Source organism: Haliotis rubra, unplaced genomic scaffold (assembly GCF_003918875.1).
Source record: "Haliotis rubra isolate DU_JTF1 unplaced genomic scaffold, ASM391887v1 Scf421, whole genome shotgun sequence".
NCBI lineage: Eukaryota > Metazoa > Mollusca > Gastropoda > Lepetellida > Haliotidae > Haliotis > Haliotis rubra.
The window spans coordinates 120,728-141,594 of NW_025767104.1; the positions used below are offsets into that span (position 1 = coordinate 120,728).

General features: G+C 40.3%; 1 protein-coding gene and 1 long non-coding RNA gene across 6 annotated transcripts; both read right to left on the bottom strand.

Annotated features, from left to right (window-relative positions):
* Positions 1-1,391: 1,391 nt before the first annotated feature.
* On the bottom strand, positions 1,392-18,753 carry LOC124288611 (sulfotransferase 1B1-like). 5 transcript variants are annotated; one of them, XR_006901491.1, is made up of 8 exons: positions 18,667-18,753; positions 17,948-18,146; positions 17,164-17,484; positions 16,250-16,353; positions 15,769-15,931; positions 15,438-15,548; positions 14,677-14,934; positions 14,128-14,459 (listed from the first exon to the last, which is right to left on the bottom strand). XR_006901491.1 is itself a non-coding variant. In XM_046725169.1 (7 exons), exons 1-7 carry the CDS (start codon positions 18,700-18,702, stop codon positions 14,931-14,933), a joined length of 927 nt encoding a protein of 308 aa, XP_046581125.1. In that variant the 5' UTR covers positions 18,703-18,753; the 3' UTR covers positions 14,128-14,930. The 5 variants fall into 5 exon arrangements, 4 of the variants coding, with proteins under 4 accessions (XP_046581123.1, XP_046581125.1, XP_046581122.1 ...); XM_046725169.1 differs by having other exon boundaries at positions 14,128-14,934; positions 15,449-15,548; XM_046725166.1 differs by having other exon boundaries at positions 14,128-14,934.
* LOC124288619 lies at positions 4,740-10,992 on the bottom strand. Its single transcript, XR_006901496.1, has 2 exons — positions 10,891-10,992; positions 4,740-4,939 (listed from the first exon to the last, which is right to left on the bottom strand). It is a non-coding gene; the product is annotated as an uncharacterized LOC124288619 (long non-coding RNA).
* Positions 18,754-20,867: the final 2,114 nt, after the last annotated feature.

The following is a 20,867-nucleotide window of genomic DNA, read 5'->3' on the forward strand; positions in this document are numbered from 1 at the left end:
AATGGCATCTTGAATTGCACAAAACTTTAGCCTTAAAACATGTACAGCGGTTTGTTTGGCATGTTTTTGACCCAGCACAATTACAACGGACCAATCCTTGACCACCAAAGTTAGACTCGAACTGAACAGCTTGTCGAAGTGAAATATTTTTGTCCTTGGCAACGTCAACACCGTTAAGGGCAGTAGCACAAACATCAAGCACGTGATTATACATATTTCCTGTGACATATATTCAAAGCAAATGATCTACCAAATAGTATTACATCTTAACGTGATACTGTGACTTGAATTTTACTTTAAGAACTATAAGAAAGGTAAGATGCTTTATGGATGACCGCTTCTTTACCATAGTATGATGCGACGCTTCGGTATTAGACTTGCTCAAGTCTATAAGGTAAAAATTGATAGTTTAAATGATAATTTCTAAAAATAATGAATATAGACTAGACTATCTGGACTTGCCTCTTCTTAGGATAGAATTACTGCTGTTGATCACTGGATTGTCTGGTCCAGACTCGATTGTTTACAGACCGCCGCCACATAGCTGGAATATTGCTGAGTGCGGCGTAAAACTAATCTCACTCACTCAATGTGTGTGTGCGCGTGAGTGAGAGAGTGCGTGACATGTTGTTATACTTGACATGTATACTAAGTGTTTCAAGTAAATTGGTCCTGCCAGATGAAAGCGGGAGCGGAAACAAAACGTAATCATTGAAATTCCTAGTAAGCGTGTGTCTGTCTCGAGCATTTGAAGACTTTATACCTTCCCACAGACAGTACTTTATAAGGTGTTCACTGGTCACGAGGGGGGCATGGGTTGATGTATCCTCGATGTTTGTTTATGTTCCCTCAGCCGGAAGGGCGAGGGGAACATAAACAAACATCGAGGGTACATCAACCCATGGGCCCCGAGGGACCAGTGAACAATGTATTTTTATCTTACCGAACACCTTAATGTTAATTTTGATTTGTTTGAAGCCCGGGTACAAATCTTTTTGTAGCCATCGCTAGATTTTGCTGACAAGAAAAACAGATTTAGAGTTATCGCCCTTCCATCGATTTGCATTCGCACAACATCGGTAATTTCCGTACATCATACGTGATTCAATGTTATTCGAGATACCAATCACTACCACGAAGTACCAAATGAGTTGCCATTGACAGCGGGGTACATTGAAATGTTACTCGCTAGTAAGCGGGGTACATTGAAAATAATAGAAGAGCGCTCAGCCAATCAGAAAGCGACATTTATGTGTGAGGTAAGATAAACGTTCATGCACGTTTATCCCGGTAGATGGTTTCTGTGTCTGCATACACAGGAAATGAACAGGTGTGCTAGCATTTTGCTAAATACAACTAGTGATGATAATCGTTAAATAACAAGAGACTAGTAAATAAATAATTATGTATTGACCACAGTATCGTTCTTCTGAACATGAATATAAAGCAGAAGTAACCACAACAACAAACCTAACTATTCACAGAGAACACTACACAACCGCATTAAACGCATATAACGTAGATTCTTAATAACATAGCCATTTGTAGTTATTCGATGGACATTTGACAAACATATATTTCTTTCCAATAATCATTTTGAGGTGTCTCAAGTAACACTGAAATTTCTACGAAAATCGCTAGTAATTCGTCTCATAGTTCAAACATTATTATTTATCAGTTTAGCTGATAATGAAAATCATTAATGACACAAATAAATGGTTGTCTAAGTTTCACAAATGGTATTAATTTAACAATTAATTGTAATGTCTACAATGAACCAAGAGGAGCGAAATGACCACATCACCCCATCCTGACACTTCAGTTTATTTGGCAGTTCGTTCTTCGTCTGTCACTTTTGTACTGCATTACACGGTTGTGTTGTATATGTTTAATGTGTTTCTGTTCAGGTTTTTAGTTATTAACACCTTCTTTGGCTTGCTACAAACACAACAGCCCTGATTACGAGAACATGGCCAGTAGCAGTGTCCAGCGGACTTTTAACGTCATCGATGACGCCGGTCATCTAGATTCGGCAACGTTGACCTTCGTTAAAACAGGTATTAACACTACCACGATGCCATACCGTCAGTTGTATACAACAACACTACTGAAGATTCCGACAGTTATACCAGACATATTTCAAGATTAGGACATACATTGGAATCGTTATATAATATGTGTCCTTTGACAGTAGCAATTCTGATTAGTGTGATCATGTTAGCCAATGTGCCTTCGATTAGTAAGTAACTTGACCATTCCAACAGAACCATTTTTTCCGTGGAATCCCAATATTACAGTATGATGGTAATGGTCAGCCATGGTCACATGGTAATGGTCACTCCCAAAGTGTTAGTATTTACTCCTGGCATACAAATCATAGAATCTGGTCCCCACCAGCTTTTCTTCGTACACTCTGTAGTAATCGTCCAACATCTGCTCGTTGTAATAGTTCTTCCAGTCGCCAACGATTCCTATGGAAAGACAATGTCGTATAAAGGATGAACATTTATATATAGATATCAACTTCGGTAATCTTGGAAACATGACGTTTCGGAGTATGTTCTTACTCCTTCATCACTTGGTTTGCTGAACCATCGCCTGATGAAGAAATAAGTACATACTCCGAAACATCGTGCTCCCTCAGATGTGCGTCACCAGTAAAACGTTTACTGTTGGAGAGCAGCAAAAGATAGTCCTCAGGAAATTACCTTTTCTGTAAAGAAAATTTTCACCATCCAGTTTTATTGCAAAGGGCTCCTTGTCGATTTTCATTCTTGTAAAGGTGCATTTTTCTGCAATGGCTCGGCAAAGGTTGTCATCTCTTTGAAGCCCGAGGAAATCGGACAGAGCTTGTACAGCACGTACAGGATCCTTAGAAAAGAAAGGATACATCTTGTATGGAATCGCAAAGGTACAAACTATGTTAATTTTCAAGCTAACGCACACATGCAGGCACACGCACGCACACACACACACACGCACACGCATTGACGTTGTATATATGCAAACATGTTGTTGGTAAGTAATCATTGAAAACAGAATAAAATCGAATAAACGAGAATACATATCATTTCCGCCGTGGTCTCATCTACGAGGCTTCCTACCTTCATGGCATCTTCATAACATTGGAAGTGAACTGGAATATCGGGATGGTGACTGAAATATTCCTCGGCGTCTCTCCAGTGTTCAAATATGCCATTATTTTCCACTGAAGCAAAATCGAAAACCTGTTCCCTGTACAAAGTCAGCGAATAGCAAAAACATCTAAGTAAATCAGAGAAATGACTGGACATAAACATCGTACAAATCAACCTGGGATGAACTAACTGTTATTGCATACATAACGTGCCATAACAAGATCACCGATGAATAAAGCGTTTCACACCTTCTGGGACTATTGGTTTCCTTTAACACCAATACTGTGGCGTGCATGAGTGAGTTTGGTTATTCCGAATTGAACAATATTTCAGCAATATCAACGGCGACGACAACAGTGTGAGTCTGTTTGTTTGTTTGTTGATTACGTTCAATTTTCAGCTGTTCAAAGGTTATCTGTAAATAATCGAGTCTCTACCAGACACTCCAGTGGACAACATCAGCATCGAGTTACGCAATTTGGAAACGATGCATCAACCAAATCAGCGATCCTGACCACCTGATACCGTTAGTTGCCTCTTATGAGAAGCATGGGTTGCTGAATACCTATTCTAAAACGGATTGTCACGGTTCACCATGGTTAGAGATTAAGTAAATTATTGAAGTCGCATTGGCAAAATGTATTTCCAAATGTTATAAACGAGCTGTAAGTCACTAGCAACTAACACTGGGCCACCTTGGGATCATGAGGTCTTACGGTACATGATACCACAACAGGAATGGAAGGAACCTGGTCCGTCGGCGTTATGCACTTATTTACATACTTTAAAGCTAAAATGTTGTTAACATATTGATAACCCAGTTACTTTGGGGATAATTTGATCAAAATAGACTATATTCCCTTGTCAATGTTTTAAGTAGTTACATTCTAAAGCGTGAAAAACATGTCAGACCTTTTCCATCCAAGTAGAGGTGAAGATAATCCTCGAAGGATCCCTGATATCTACCATGGGGCATTGGTCTGTTGTGAATGAGTTTGTACAGAGAGAATGCAGCATCTTTTGGGTCTCTCAGGGTAAAAATGACTTTGCAATTGAGGGCTGCTACATCATCTGGAGAGTGGGACATTTTCAGGTGTGCGTTGATGACACGTGGTGATGGCCGATGGGCCAGTTCTTCAGGGGAGTTAACTCAATGAGATCTTTGGCTCTTTGGATGGTTTCAGCTTTACCATTAAGAAGCATGCTTGTCATTTCGAACGTCCAGTTTGTTCCTTTGAAAAACGAAAAGAATATGTTGAATTTTGTTACAGCTCATGTATGTTTAATCATCAAAGTCAAGGTCAAGTACACGTTGAGTTGATATAGAAGAGGAATTTACTATATGCGTTACTTTATCAACATGAAGTGTGATTCTACCCCTGATATCACAAGATGGTATGGTTGATATTGGATTGATACGTTGCCTCCATCGTATGGCAGGAGTATTGCTCCTGGTACTATGTGTGGGCAACATTCAAACACTTTGTACGAAGAAGTTGGTTCTACCAGTCACTCCTTAACAAATTTCGTCACTCCTTAACAAATTTCTTTTGACCGATAATCGATATTCTCTATTTCACTTAGATCAGCGTTTTACATTTACCTGTACGGGGAAATCCGGTGAAGTATATATCATCTGGCCTCATGCAGAAACCTTGGATTTGTTGAAGTATTTCAATTTTATACATAGGTATAAGATGTACTCCACGGAAAAGTTGATATTTCATACTGTGGCCACCTCGATCTGTTACTGTAACGATGTGTTGTCCACTGAAATCCATGTGAAACTTCTGCTCATCTATCTGTTAAAACGTTAAAGGTAAATAATTTAGTAGTCCTCAGTGAAGACAGTCACAGTTTTGAACTAAGAGCGGCAAAATCCTTTCCGCACCCCAAAAAATCCATTCGATTGCTATCTGTACGAGCTAAGTCGATGGTACAAGCCACAACAACAGAGAAATGTTTCGTCATGCGGTCATAATTTACGAATTAGGTGACTGCTGACATCTCTGGAATCCGTACATAACAGTAACGATGACCTGCTGAAATCCAGGTTACCATGGAAATATCCCCAAATGCTGATATAACATTATTAGTCCGCTGAAATCTGTCTGCTGAATTCCTGGTTACCATCGAACGTCTTGCTCAAGTCCACATACTATTATTAATATGTTTTACAGATGAAACTGCAGCTGTGATCCTGGCACAGTTAGGCTGGTAAGGCTCATTATCAGCTCAGGGCCCTTGCCCCCTCTACATGCAGCCCAGACAGCGAACGGGACTTCTCCCAGGAAACGCTGCCTAGTTTGAACCCACCAAGAATTTTCTGGAGAATATGAAGGCTCCCCAACACTGCAGCCTTCTGCCTTACCCAGAGTGTCAGAGGGGCTGTACTCCCAGTAGAGAACCCGGGCACTCTCCTGATCTGCGCCAAGAGATCAGGAGGTACCAAACCAAGGGCTCCGAGCACAATGGTGAGCCTGACGACAGTGTACTTGGGATGCAAGTGAGACATTTCAAAGGCGAGGTCCGAATACTTAGTAATACTATGCTTTTCCTGAATCTTGGCAATCACATTGGTGTCAAAAGGGACAGAAAATTCAATGATATATATAAATTCATTGGCTTTATCAAAAAGGACAAGATCAGGTTTGTTGGCTGGAATTCTGTATATGGGCCTATTCCACAGACGTTTGAAAGCATCATTTTCCATGACATGTTCAGGGTCGTACCATGGATGGACCTCGGAGTCAAAGCCACAGGCATGTCGGAGACGGTAGTAAAAGCAGCGAGCCATGCCATCATGTCGTTTAAGATATGCTGTTTATGCCAAGTAAGGGCATCCACTGACAAGGTGTTGGACAGTCTCTGTGAATTTATTGCAAAGTCGACATTTTCTTTAAGAATCACGTTTAGGCGATTGCGAGTGGGAAGTGACTGGTCCTGAGCAGCAAAAAGGAAGCCCTCAGTTTAACATTTAAGACCAGCCGACTTCATCCAGGCGAAGGAGTCGGTGGGATTGCTATTCTGTTCAACACACTGCATGTACACACGATGCAATGGCTTCTCAGAAAGCTTCTCCACAAAAGACCGACTCTGGGCAGACTTGGTGAAGGACTTCACCTGGTTTACTCCCATCACTGTACCGTCCAGCAGTACATCACCATCAACAAAATCAACCTCAAATCTCAGATTCTGTCCAACAACCTTGGCACGCTTAAAATAGCTGTGGAATTCCTTGCTTTCATCATGAGTCTTCACATGCATCACTAGAGGATCATCCGATAAATAAATATGTGCAAAAGTACACAATAAAATTCTATCTTGAAGAGCCTCCACATTAATCAAACCCCGACCTCCAGAATTGATTGGCATGTATAAACGGTTAAGAGAGCTCGAGGAACGAGGGTGGTGGCTCTGTTATCAGACATGATCCTTCTGGTCAGACGGTCAAGACTCTGGATGTCTTGTTTTGTCCAATCAACTACTCCAAAGGAATAGGAAAGGACTGGCACAGCAAAAGTATTGGTGGCTTTGACCTTGTTTCGAGCATTTAGCTCTGAGCTCCAGATTTTCTTTAAACGAGATTTGTACTCGGCCCGAAGTTTGTCTTGAATCTGGGCATTCTGGAGCTTGTCTCGAACTTGCATTCCAAGATAGATGTAGGCCTGATCTTCCACAAGATGCTCAATAACTCCTCCCCCTTGTAACTTGACCGATCCGTCATTAGTTACCTTGCCACGTTTCAAATGAAGAGTATTACATTTGTCAAGTCCAAATGTCATGCCAATATCATTAGAAAAGGACTCGACAAGGAGAACCTGCTCTTTCAAATTGGAATCACCTTTGGCAAGGAGCTCGATGTCATCCATGTAAAGGAGATGAGTAAGAGGTGTAACGGATCTGTGCTGAGGAGGTCCGGGATGGTAACCCTCCTCTTTATTGAGCAGAAAGCTCAAAGGATTTAAAGACAGACAAAAAAGCAAAGGACTAAAGGAATCCCCCTGATATATTCCCCTTCTGATTGGAATAGATTCCGAAGTCTGCACCTGCCCTTGCGAGTACATCTCAAGTTGAGTCGACCAGCAACTCATTAAAGACTTGAGTAAATCAAGTAGTCCCTCAGGGAGGTCAATACAATGAAGAGACTTCAGAATCCATTCGTGAGGGACAGAGTCGTATGTTGGTTTTTTTGTAGTCAATCCAGCACATGGAGAGGTTGCGGTGATATGTTTTAGCCTCTTTCAAAATCATTTTCTGTACAAGAAGTTGATCCTTGCACCCCAACATCCCTTTCTTACTCCCTTCTGCTCTCTGTAAATTATATCATTCGAAGAGCAGTAAGATGACACGAGTTTTTTTTTTTAACACTTTTCAGGCAATCTGGTGAGATGTAACAGACAAACGACCTAGTTACCTTCTCATGCATTGCATGGCCATAATCACGGACCCATGGTGCCTCAAGGTTACTGTTGCCGGGTACAGACCACAACTGTTTCCAGACCCTTTCATCGGGATCCATGGGAGGCCATTTGTCATGTTCACCATCACCCTTTGTTTTCAGTTGCCGGTGCTTTTCATTGTTTCTAAAAAGTTTATTTTGTTTGATGAATTTATTTTTCTTTTCCCATTTTTTTCTTTCTTTCAGTCCAAACCTTTATTTTTGCCTTCAGGGAATCGACAATTTGGAGAAGTATCTTTTCTTTCGTTGTTTTGTATTTCAGTTTTAATTTTCTCCAAATTGCCCTTCGTTTAGACATAAGATTCCCTGATGATCTTAACTTCAGGCAAAGCTCTATCCAGGAAATGTATTTTCTAGTTTCTGTTAGCATCACTTGAAACCGTTTTTTCTTTGGTGTATTGTTCTTAGTATTGGCTGTGTTTTCTTTGGAAACTGTGTGAAGTTCCTCCAAGGTTCGAGCGGCAGCATAGACACAACAATTAACTTCATGCAATGAACAGTCCACAGAAAGTTTCATAGAAATAATGTCATTAATAAATTAATTTCATTTTTGGGAAAATATTCTGTTATTTGTTTAATTGGCCTCCGTTTTTGTAAAGGTAAATCAGATATTTCATCATAAATAGAATAAAACAAAATATACACAGGATTTTCGGAAAGATCTGCAACTGAGGAAGAAGAAGAAGAATGAGGATCCGAAATTTCGGGGCCAACTGGCTCTGTGCCGGAAGAGTTTCCATCAGGAAGAGGAGAGAGGTTAACACGGACGTCCATCAGAAATTTTGGGTCTGCTGCCACTTGAGCATTCTGCTCATGCAAAGGTTCCTGACGGGCACCGGTTATGGGCTGAACTGGCTCACGGGGCATGAGATTTTTAAGCCGCCGGAATTGATCTCGGAGATTTTGCTCCGTCAGGAAAGCATACATGGGCATGGCATTGTCCCAATGCAGCTTAAGCGACTTGTCGTTTATTCGTGGATGTGCAGGCCATCCTGTCGCTCTTGCACACTCTAGTAGTGTGATTTTCAGATGGTTTGACCAAGATATTCTTGATCGGGTGCTGTGCCTTCCCCTGGGGCAAGTATTAGATATACCCACACTTTCCGAGGTGTGCCGCTCAATACCCTACTGTTTGAGTCGTGTGGCCTCCGAGGCGTTAGCCGAGGAGACCACACGACTCAAACAGTAGGGGTATTGGGCGACACACCGAGGAAGTGTGGGTACATCTGACTTATACCTCACTTCTGGTCGAGTTACGAGTTTATTATAACACTTTATGTTCTAATTATGACAATTTTTTTTATTTCTTTTCTATCTGTTTCATTTATTTTTAGCCCACTGGTTAAGACCCTCAAATGTCCCGCGTCTATAGTCTGTTTGCAGTGAAACCTACCGATCAATTTCACTTTAAACAAAAAAGTACTCAAATAAGTGAAATTAAGATTGCGAATCTCATAATTTGACCTTGCCAAATGAACATCTCAGAATTATATTCAACTTAGAATAAAATTTGTTTAACAAATGATCATAGTTTCAAATCAATATTATTGGTTTGTATTACAATTTTAGGGGGGTAAGCGCAGTAGTTGGAACAGTGAAACAAATGCCCGTGCGGTACGTAACAAGCGTTAACTTCTACCAAACCTGCATGTTCTGGGTGTTTCATTTAATGCGCATACCCCATTGTAATACAAACCAATAACAGCGCTTTGAAACTATGATCGTTTGTTAAACAACTTTTATCCTAAGCTGAATATAATTCTGAGATTTAAATGTTCAATAGGCAAGGTAAAATTATGGGCATTTGCAATCTTAGTTTCACTTTATTTGATTTACTTTTTTAAAGTGATATTCATCGGTACGTTTTCACTGCAAATAGACTATAAGCAGTCGATTGCACGTGCATGCACGGGCTTGCACGATTCCACGATTTTAAACACCAGTTCGGGCGCGAGAATGACTTCAAGTAGCCCCAAATATGCGCAATATTACTGATAATTGACATTTGTATGGGCAGGCCAATGCGCATGCGTTCTCTGACTCGCATGTGGCATAGAAAACATTTGGAAGATCACACGTTCGTTCGCCATGGATGCTGAAGAGTGGACAGAGGATTTTCTTTCTCAAATTGACAGTTCGTTAGCGTCACATTTCGACCTGGATGATAAGGAAGATTTTGAAACAATCGAAATCTCAATGTGAGTCCATTGAAATAAAATTATATTTCGCCGTTTGTTGTGTCTTTATTGCTTCGGTATACCCTAGTGAAAAGTGTAGGTGTATCATTGATACACCTACACTTTTGACAGGTGTACCGGTCAATACACCTACACTTTTAACAAAGGAAACCATGACAACGAGACCGGAAGTGGGGTATAAGTCCCATCTCCAGTAAGGTTGGTTTGACTACCGGAGGAAGGATGACTGGGCTGTGGAGTTGAATGATGATATTCTCCTTGGCTTTCGGTAACCCAGTGTAAAACCAGCTTCGGTGGGTCAGCCCTAACTAGGTGATGTACGTTTAGTTCAGGGAATAAAATTCCCCTATCTAGGCCCACCACGGAGAGGCGTACATCATCAGGCATTATTTCATTCATTTTATTATTATTGGATATTTATATAGCGCATATATCCACGCTCTAGTGCATGCTCATGGCGCTGGTATTTTTTCCCTCGATCATTGGATGTCAATCTCAACGGCAGATGTTGTTACCAATCTCAGCTCCCTGGGGAGCATACAAATTTTGCTGGTTTGCTGCCACAAGGCGCACCGAGTTATTGCAACTGTCCAATCTTCATGAGGTACCCATTCACAGCTGGGTGGACTGGAACACATATTCACAGTACTTTCTCCCGCAACTAGGTGTTTGCACGTATTCATGTTGCCAACGGATTCGTGGGTTCTTTTAAGTGAACAAGGTTGTGTACTATACACTAGGGGTTGTGACATAACTGAAAGACTCTGCACACAAAGTTGACTCCAAGGTTGTTTACACCCGGTCACAGGTGGGCTCGATCCCGGCACTCATGCTCGCTGGATCACTAGCCTGTCGCCTTAGCCAGCTCGCCCACTACAACCCCTATTGAAATCACTCACTTTGGACACATATTAGCTTCTACGTGTTTGTACGGGAGACAATGGGCGAGACAAACAGTGACGATAGCTGCGCCTTTACGACATACAACCTTTGCCACACTGATGAGAAAGGATAATTCATCACAGTATCTGTGTCAATGATCAGCTGAACAATGCATTACAGTAAGAAAAGAGCATTTCTTTGTATTACTTACAGTGAATGTTCCCTCTGCATTCTTTACCTCCGCCATTTTGATGTTTGCACTATGATGCACTGAGTATCTACATTGTGCATGCCCTATTTCTTCTGAATTTTTGGTTACCGTATACGTTCTAATAATAATTGTTTTGTGTCTGTCTCTGTGTGTGTCTGAGAGAGAGAGAGAGAGAGAGAGAGAGAGAGAGAGAGAGAGGAGATGAAAGGAGGTACGATGCGCGTAATAATTGAAATTTCACTCCAAGTAAGTGTGTGTCTGTCATTATCACTTGAAGGTTTGGATTATGTCTTCAGGTTATAAGTCATCGAGTGTTGCCGTTGTAAATTCATCAGTTATCTGACCACAGTGACGTTAACCTGACAAGAAACTAAGGCAGAAGAAACCAAAACAACAAACCCAGCTAACCAAAGAGAACACTTCACAATCGCATTACACTGGCATATAACGTATATTCCCAATAACATAGCCAGTTGTAATTATTCGATGAACAATCAATAAACTTACAAATCATCCACAAAATCATTCCATGATAACTGCAATGTGTCTCAAGCTGCACTGAAAGTTCTACGAAACTGCTTGTAAAACGTCAGATTCTGTTTTCATCCGAAACATTGGAAGAAGAATCGTATCCCGAATAGTCGAGCTCGACACGGGTTCCAACGTATTTTATGAATTCGGTATGACTTTTGAAAACCTCTTATCTTGTTCTTTCGATGGTAGAAGGTCTCACGAGACGTGGAGTATTGTCGTATAAAGCATTTATAGATCTTTGTAGCCATAGGCATCTCCACATTACTACTTTATACGGTAAATCAGTTGCGGTAAAGATAATCATGCATAATATCATACTCCCTTGGCCCGAGAAATGAAGCTGCGCTCAGGCCATTATCAGCGTCGTGGGACGGCTGGGCAAAATATTATTCTGCAATATAAAGGGAAACAGGACATGCTCTGTTCTGGATAGCATGTGCTTGTTGGTATTTATGTATTCCCCACAGCCTGGAACATTATGATAACCAGGTTGCAATGTACAGTCATACAGTCTTGTAATTATGATAAAGTGCTTCAAACCACAACTATTTTGCCTAAGAAAAACCAATGCTCTGGATGCAGATTTAACCTTTTCCCTTGCAGGATTACGTAGAACACAGTTCACACTTAACCATAGCCTGAGATATCTGTAGTCATCAGCATTGGCGAATTCCACGTGACCACTTCACCGCTTCTCGGCCTGAAATGTAAACAGCTCCCTCTCCACAGTCTGTTGAGTAGTAATTATTGACTGTGGGCCTCTGGACTCGGCAAAACTATATCTTCAGCGTGCAGCAGCACGGCTACATCGATGTGATCATGAATCGGACTTTATTTTACTTCCATAGCAAGACTTTTGATATTTATAGGGAACAAAGTGGACGACAACACACGTCCTTGTTTAACACCTGACTGTACAGGAAAGGTATTACTTTCATATTGGTTAATATATCACTGGATATACCGGATATACCGGGTCACTGACTTCTGTTGGGATGGGTTTTATCTTGCCTGTATTCCAGATACCAGGTTTGCTTCCTGTCACGAATCTTTGGGAGATAACTCTGTTCAGCATCGGTGCATTCTTTAGTACAACACTTGGAATATCATGAAACCTCGCTGTTTCCTGAACTTTAGCTCAGCATTTTTCATAATCCACCTCTCCACTGGTGCCTACTGTGTTTAAAACATGCAAAAACTAGGCTCATCCACAATCTTCATTTTAAGGCTATTTTTAACTGATTCATATTATTCACAGCCTTCATGTTGATGTATTGTTGCAATTAGCTTTATGGAACACCAAGGAAATTGATAAAATAACTATCGTTTGTTCATTCCATATAGCTCATCTATATTTTCTGGAGAGGAATACACATTATGCATACATGTAAAGCACACAAATCATCACCTCCATTGCTATGGACTTTTTAACATTGCCAATTGTCACAGATCGCATAAACGCAAAGAAACAACAATCACTGGCAATGTTGTAAACGCCAACGGCGCAAAGCCATCTGAAAGACAACTTACCTGGTCCATATTCTGGAGGTCAACCCCTTTTAGGGGGGTTTTCAACGTAACTGACGACGACGGGGACATATGGTATTACTCGTGAGCGATAGTGTACAAGTTCTTATTAGTGTAATATTGCTAACAAATGTGTCGCCAATAATATAATGTTTTAACCATTTGAATAGACATATTTTGGGATAAAATCCAAAGATTACTGTCCATTTGAAAACCTAAAAGAAAAGAAAAAGCCTAAACTGTCAGATATATATATTTCTGACATAAGTATCATAGAACATGGACCCTGCCATCTTTTCTTCGTACACTCTGTAGCAATCTTTCAACATCTATTCATTGAATAAGTTCTACCAGTCACCACCGAATCCTGGGAAATACAAGGTCGGTTGTGATATTTAAACAACATTCCGGTGTGTGGTGGTGTGAGGTCTTGCGCGTACAGCCCAGGTCACAAATCAGTTGACATTAAGCAATTTTGGGCGCAGAGAGTCCTTGAGTGGGTGACCGTGCTTGGCAGCTTGACTCCTGAGTGTGTCCTTGACTTCAGTCCTGCCACCTTAGGCAACTGAGTTTGAGTTTGTTCAAACTTGTCTCTGTTCACCCAGCAGAAAATGGGTATCCAGTGGGACTATTAACCTTTTAGCGTCTCAGCTTGGGTTATCCAGGGTAATAATCAGATTTTCTGTTAGCGTCTTGATCATGTGCCTTGTACATGGAAAAACGCATTACAAATTCACAATTATTATTCTAGATATAGACGTTCTGGTAAGGCATCCTTCGAATGGTTAAAAGGGGATATATTTTACTTGCATCCACTTCAGGGGCACCTTTTGTATCAAGTCGTTGTGTTAAAAGACTTGTGAATAATTTCGTCAATTTAACACAATTACGTCCCAATTATCTAAAATATCAGTGTCACGAAATTATCTTTTTCCACATTCAGTTTCATTGCGAAGTTTCCTTAGTCGATTTTCATTCTGGAAATGGTGCACTTTTTGCAATTTCTCGGCAAAGACCTTTTGCAGCCCGAGGGCGATGTCAATCACTCGATTGTCTGCTTCAGATTTGAGTATGTACAGACCCTCGAGCCAGAGCTGGAATATTGCCGGAATTCAGCATTAAACAACAAACACACTGTGAATCCCAGCGGCTGTTAAAATAATAATATAGCAAAACTGTATATTGTATTTTTATTCTTTTCGTATCGTTTCATGCTTTTGTACATTTTTTCAAAGATATTGTCGCTTCTAGCTAGGTTACTGACACGCTGTTAATTTACAGTTCAAAGCAGCAACGTCCGCACTTACAAATAAAGTTAGATAAGGTCAGACAAGGATAAACAAGGACCAAGCTCTAATAACGAAATTAATATTCTTTTTATCAAATCGATGTTCAGGATGTTAATCACTTGACTGTCTGGATTTGACTGGAATATTCACAGACCACCTTCATGTAAGCGGACGTTGAACTGACAAATATGTAAATCCAGACCAACAGCTATTTTCCTGCTGTACTTTGAACAAAGATCGATTACTTAGTAGTCAAAAATAGTATATTCGTCTCATAATGCAAACTTTATTGTTTATCAGTTTATCTGATAATGGAAATCATTAATAACACAAACAGTTCTCTAAGTTTCACAAATTGTATTGATTTAACAATTAATGTAATGTAATTGTAAAGTCTAAAATGAACAACAGGAGCGAAATGACCACATCACCCTACCCTGACACTTCAGCAAGGACAGTAACAGTCTCCAGCTGATCTTCAACGTCATTGATGATGTAGGTAATCTGGATCGACAACCTTGACATTTGTTGAAACAGGTATTAACACCACCACGGTACCATACCGTCAGTTGTATACAAACATCACTCCTGAAGAGTCTGGCAGTTTTAACTATTTAATACATCTGCGTTTTGTGCTGAGTTTCTGAACAAAAGGACCTGTTTCGTTTGTGCCAAGTACGTCTATTTCGTTCACCTAAATAAAGAACATAGTCACAGTTTCATTCTTGTATAGATTAAACAGTTATAGCAAATTAGTCCATTTATATATAAAAGTGTAGCTTGTGTTTTTCTGAGATGCAAAAATAATTTTAGCCTTTTAATTTGTAACGTAAAATGTACAAAATATTGCAACAACCATTCTATTTGTCACTTCTATTTAAAAGTAACTCAATGTGATAAAATGATGAGTTGTAACATGTTTTAATTGATTTCAATAGTCAAGGTACCAACGCGATCTTTTAGATAACTAACGCTGTACAAGACACATTTCTAGATTAGGACATACATTGGAATCGATATATAATATGTCTCCTTGGCAGTAGCAATTCTACTTAGTGTGATCATGTTAACCAATGTGCTTTCGATTAGAAAGTAACTTGACCATTCCAACAGAACCCTTTTCCATTGAATCCCAATATTACAGTATCATGGTAATGGTCACATGGTAATGGTCACTCCCAAAGTGTTAGTATTTACTCCTGGCATACAGATCATAGAATCTGGTCCCCGCCAGCTTTTCTTCGTACACTCTGTAGTAATCGTGCAACATCTGCTCGTTGTAATAGTTCTTCCAGTCGCCAACGATTCCTGGGAAAGATAATGTCGTATAAAGGGCGAACATTTATGGATATCAACTTGTGTAATCTTGGGAACATGACGTTTCGGAGAATGTTCTTACTTCTTCATCACCTGCTGAACCATCACCTGGTTAAGAAGTAAGTACATACTCCAAAACATCGTGTTCCCTCAGATGTGCGTCACTAAGAAAACGTTTACTGTTGGAGAGCAAGAAAAGTCACGAAATTACCTTTTCTGTAAAGGACATTTTCACCATCCATTTTTATTGCGAAGGGCACCTTGTCGATTTTCATTCTAGAAAAGGTGCATTTTTCTACAATGGCTCGGCAAAGGTTGTCATCTCTTTGAAGACCGAGGAAGTCAGACAGAGCGTGTACAGCACTTACAGGATCCTCAGGTAAGAAAGGATAAATCGTGTAAGAAATCGAAACGTACAAACTATGTAAAGATTCAAGCTTACATTATACCCATGCACGCACACACACACGCACACGACACACTCATTGCATTGCAGTGACGTTTTATATCTGTACATATGTCGTTGTAAGTAAAAATTGAAAACAGAATCAAATCGAATAAACGAGAATATTATATTATTTCCTCCACGGTCTCATATGACCATGATATTTTACAGCAACAACAGCAACCGTTAGGCTATATAAGTAGGACTGTCTTAGCGCTAAGACTATTTTATCTACGATGCTTCCTACCTTAATGGCGTCTTCATAACACTGGAAGTGAACTGGAATATCAGGATGGTGACTGAAATATTCCTCGGCGTCTTTCAAGTGTTCAAATATGCCATTATAATCCACTGAAGCAAATTCGAAATGTTCTCTGTACAAGGTCAGGGAAATAGCAACAAGAACTAAGTAATCAGAGAAATGACTGGTACAAATCAACCTAGGATGAACTAACTTTCATGGGAGTTGGGATTCACTGCATGCATAGTGTACAGTTGCCATAACACACCTTCTGAAATTGTTGGTTTCCTTTAACAACATCACTATGGTGTGCACGAATGATTATGGTTGAACAATATTCCAGCAATATCAACGGCGAAGACACATGTGTGAGTGTCTGTTTGATTGTTGAGTAAGTCCGCACTCAACAACTTTTCCACTGTGTGATGGATGTCTACAAATAATCGAATCAGGACCAGACACTCCAGTGGTGCGACACATTGAGCATCGAGTTACACAATTGGGATACGATGCACCAACCAAATCAGTGAGCCTGGCCATCGGATACCTTTAGTTGCCTCTTAAACAAGGCGAATGATAAACACAACACAATATCCAAACCAAAGAGGTAACATATCAGTTGTGTTTACAAGTGTCAAAACTGACTGTAAGGTACCAGCAACAAAACTGCACCACCTTTGGATCATGAGGACTTAAGGTCCGTGATACCATTAGAGGAATGGAAGGAATTGAACCTAGTCCATCGGCGTTATGTGCTTATTTTCATACTTAACATCCGAAATGTTATGAACATATTCATATCAGTTGGTATGAATTGGGATGTAAGATATACATTGGGGATAATTTGAACAAAATAGAACTATATTCGATTGCCAATTATTTAAGCAGCTGCAGTGAGAAATGTGAAGAACATTTCAGACCTTTTTCATCCAAGTAGAGGTGAAGATAATCCTCAAAGGATCCCTGATATCTACCATAGGGCGAGGGTCTGTCGTGAATGAGTTTGTACAAAGATAGGGCAGCATCCTTTGGGTCTCTCAGGGTAAAGATGACTTTGCACTTGAGGGCTGCTACATCATCTGGAGAGTGGGACATTTTCATGTGTGCGTTGATGACACGTGGTGATGGTCGTTGGACCAGTTCTTCAGGAGGAGTTAGCTCAATGAGATCTTTGGCTCTTTGGATGGTTTCAGCTTTACCATTAAGAAGCATACTTGTCATTTCGAACGTCCAGTTTGTTCCTTTGAAAAGAGAAAATGATATGTTGAATTTTCACACACAGCCAACATACAGCTTGTATTTTTGGGTTTCACCATCACAGTCAAGGCCAAGTCTAGAGGCCAAGTCTAGAGTTGATGTAGAAGAGGAATTAACTAAATGCGTTACTAAATCAACATGATACATGATGCTTACCGTGTTATCACAAGATCGTATGGCTGAGATTGGATTGATACGTTCCCGCCATCGTACATTGTATGGCAGGAGTATTGCGGTGTATTGCGTTCAGGCAAAATGCAAACAAATTTTACGAAGTAGTTGGTTCTACCAGTACAGCAGAACATTCAACCCTTTCCTCGAACACCTAGTGTCATCACTGGTTTGGAACCACTGAGAACATTTTCAGTTCTATCATGTCTTCACTCCCCAGCAAATATCTTTCGCCGGATAATTAAAATTTCACTGGTATCGGCGTTCTAAACTTACCTGTACGGGGAAATCCGGTGAAGTATATGTCATCTGGCCTCATGCGGAAACCTTGGATTTGTTGAAGTATTTCAATTTTATACATAGGTGTAAGATGTACTCCACGGAAAAGTTGATATTTCATACTGTGGCCACTTCGATCTGTTACTGTAACGGTATGTTGTCCACTGAAATCCATGTCAAACTTCTGTTCATCAATCTGCGAAAACATTTTAGGTAAATGATTTAGTAGTCCTCAGTGAGGATGGTTATGGTTTTGAACCATAATATGCAAGAGCGAAAAAACCCTTTCAGCATCCATAAAAAATCAGTCAGTTCCTAAATATAAATGGTACAAGCAACATCAACAGAGGTATGGATCATAATGTGGTCATAATATCCCTGAAACCGTATATGACAGTAACGATGTCCTGTCCGCTCAAGTCCATGTTACCATGGAAACATCCCCAAATGATTATATAACATTATAAGTCAGCTGAAATCTGTCTGCTGAATTCCATCTTACCATCGTAAGTCGTGCTCAGGTCCACATCTTAGCAAAATAACTCAATTGGAGATTAAAACCTTGCATCTTAACTTGCTAGTTGATATATAGCGTCGTAACACTGAAGATAACCGAGCTTTACGACAGACAACGCTGGCCATACTAATGACGACAGAGAATTCATGATAATTAGCAACAATATAGTGATTCAAATGCGTGTCTTTGTATTTCTTACAGTGATTATTCCCTCTTCATTCTTTGCTTCCTCCATTTTGATGTTCACACTATGATACACTGACTATCTAGACAGTCCTCACCCATATAGCTTCAGTATGGTGAAAGGATGACCTGGATTTGTGGTTACCGTATACGTTCTGATAGTTGTTTCCTGCTTGTCTGTGTGTGTGTGTGTGTGTGTGTGTGTGTGTGTGTGTGTGTGTGTGTGTGTGTGTGTGTGTGTGTGTGTGTGTGTGAGTGAGAGAGAGAGAGAGAGAGAGAGAGAGAGAGAGAGAGAGAGAGAGAGAGAGAGAGAGAGAGAGAGAGAGAGAGGTGGGGAGGATGTAATGATTGCATACATGCATAGCCAATCCATCTAATATACGTACAATCTGGCGGTTTCTTATCAATTGTTCAAGTACGATTGACATAGGAATTCAATTTCTCTGGAGGCGATATGAAACCTATATCATTCACGTATTCATAAATAAGTTATGTGGCGGCGTTGTTCCCTATTTTAGACTCGTACCTTTCCGATGCCCTGTCACGAGATAGGCTATCTGGTTTAAATGTTATTTTTACAGAATTATACGATATAAGGCTCCTGCACCTACTTTACGCTGCCACTTTAAGAGATTATCAACAAGGAAAAATACCAAACTTAATTGACTTTGACAAAAGAATGTACGTGATCCGAGGTCTATCATCGTTCGCTACTGCTCTACGGTCTGTGGCTGTGACTGTTTTGTAACTTCCGGCAGAGAGTATCTGCATACGTACGAATAAGGTTTCTGCGTCTGGATACACAGGAAATCAACAGGTTGGTTGGCATCTACTGTTCATTAGATAACTGGGGAATAGTTTCTCTGGGAAATGATATATTCACTGACCACGGAAACGTTCTTCCGAACATGAAACTAAAGCAGAAATAACCAAAAGAACAAACTTAGCGAACCAAAGAGAACACTTCACAGCCTTACTAAACTGGCATATAACGTAGATTCCTAATAACATAACCAGTTCTGATTATTAGATGGACAGTTATTAAACTTTAAAATCTTCCACAAAATCATCCCATGATACCTGGAGGTCTCTCAACCTGCACTGAAAGTTCTACGAAAACTGCTGCTAAAACGACAGATTTTGCTTTGGTCTGAAACAATAGAAGAAGAATTCATATCCCGAATGGTCTCCCTCGCGGCTTATTCCACGAATTTCAACGGAATTTATGACATCAGCATGCCTATTGAAAACTCTTTGCTCTTTTGATGATAGAAACTCTCATGAGAGTATTGTCGTATAAAGCATTCATAAATCTATACATACATGTAGCTATAGGCATCTCCACATTGCTACTTAATACGGCATGGGCACTATGTGTGAAGCCCATTTCTGGTGTCCCCCGCCGTGATATTGCTGGAATATTGCTAAAAGCGGCGTAAAACCATACTCACTCACTCACTCACTCACTTAATACGGTAAATCAGTTGCGGTAAAGATCATCATGCATAATATCATACACCTTTGGCCCGAGAAATGAAGCTGCGCTCAGGCCATTATCAGCGTCGTCGGACGGCTGGGCAAAATATTATTCTGCAACGTTAAGACTGACTGACTGAGTTTGGGTTTTACGCCGCTTTTAGCAATATTCCAGCAACATCACGGCGGGGGACACCAGAACTGGGCTTCACACATTGTACCCTGCAACATTAAGGAAAACAGGAGATGCTCTGTTATGGATAGCATGTACTTCTTGGTATTTATGTATTCCCCACAGCCTGGAACATTATGATAACACAGGTTGCAATGTACAGTCATACAGTCTTGTAAATACATCAAGTGCTTTTCACCACAGGACTATCTATTATGCCTAAGAAGAGTCAATGCTCGGGATGCAGGATTAAAGGTCACATGCAACCAAAAAATCAAACATAATTAAAACACAATTATCACTTATTCATGACATATAATATACATTGCTGGTTATGAAAAAACATAAAAACAAAATTATAAGCGTACAATCGCAAATCAAAAGTGCAATATTTTGTACTTGGGTTTACTTCCCAAGAAACGAGGCAGCCGGGATACCGAACCCAGTAAGAGCGGGTGGGTGTGCACTCAACTGTAACGGCTGGTTCATTTGCAGATGCCGCCCTCACGGCTCATTGTGTGTGTATATATAGAGATGTTGGGTTTTGTAAATACATACTCATTTTTTGT

Coding starts and splice junctions, on each gene's coding strand:
- LOC124288611 (XM_046725166.1), bottom strand. CDS start 18,702: ATGGAGGAAGCAAAGAATGAAGAGGGAATAATCACT. Junction 16,354..17,163: donor CCTCTACTTGGATGAAAAAG/GTCTGAAATGTT, acceptor AATTTGCTTCAG/TGGATTATAATGGCATATTT. Junction 14,935..15,437: donor CTATGATCTGTATGCCAGGA/GTAAATACTAAC, acceptor TTCTTTATTTAG/GTGAACGAAATAGACGTACT.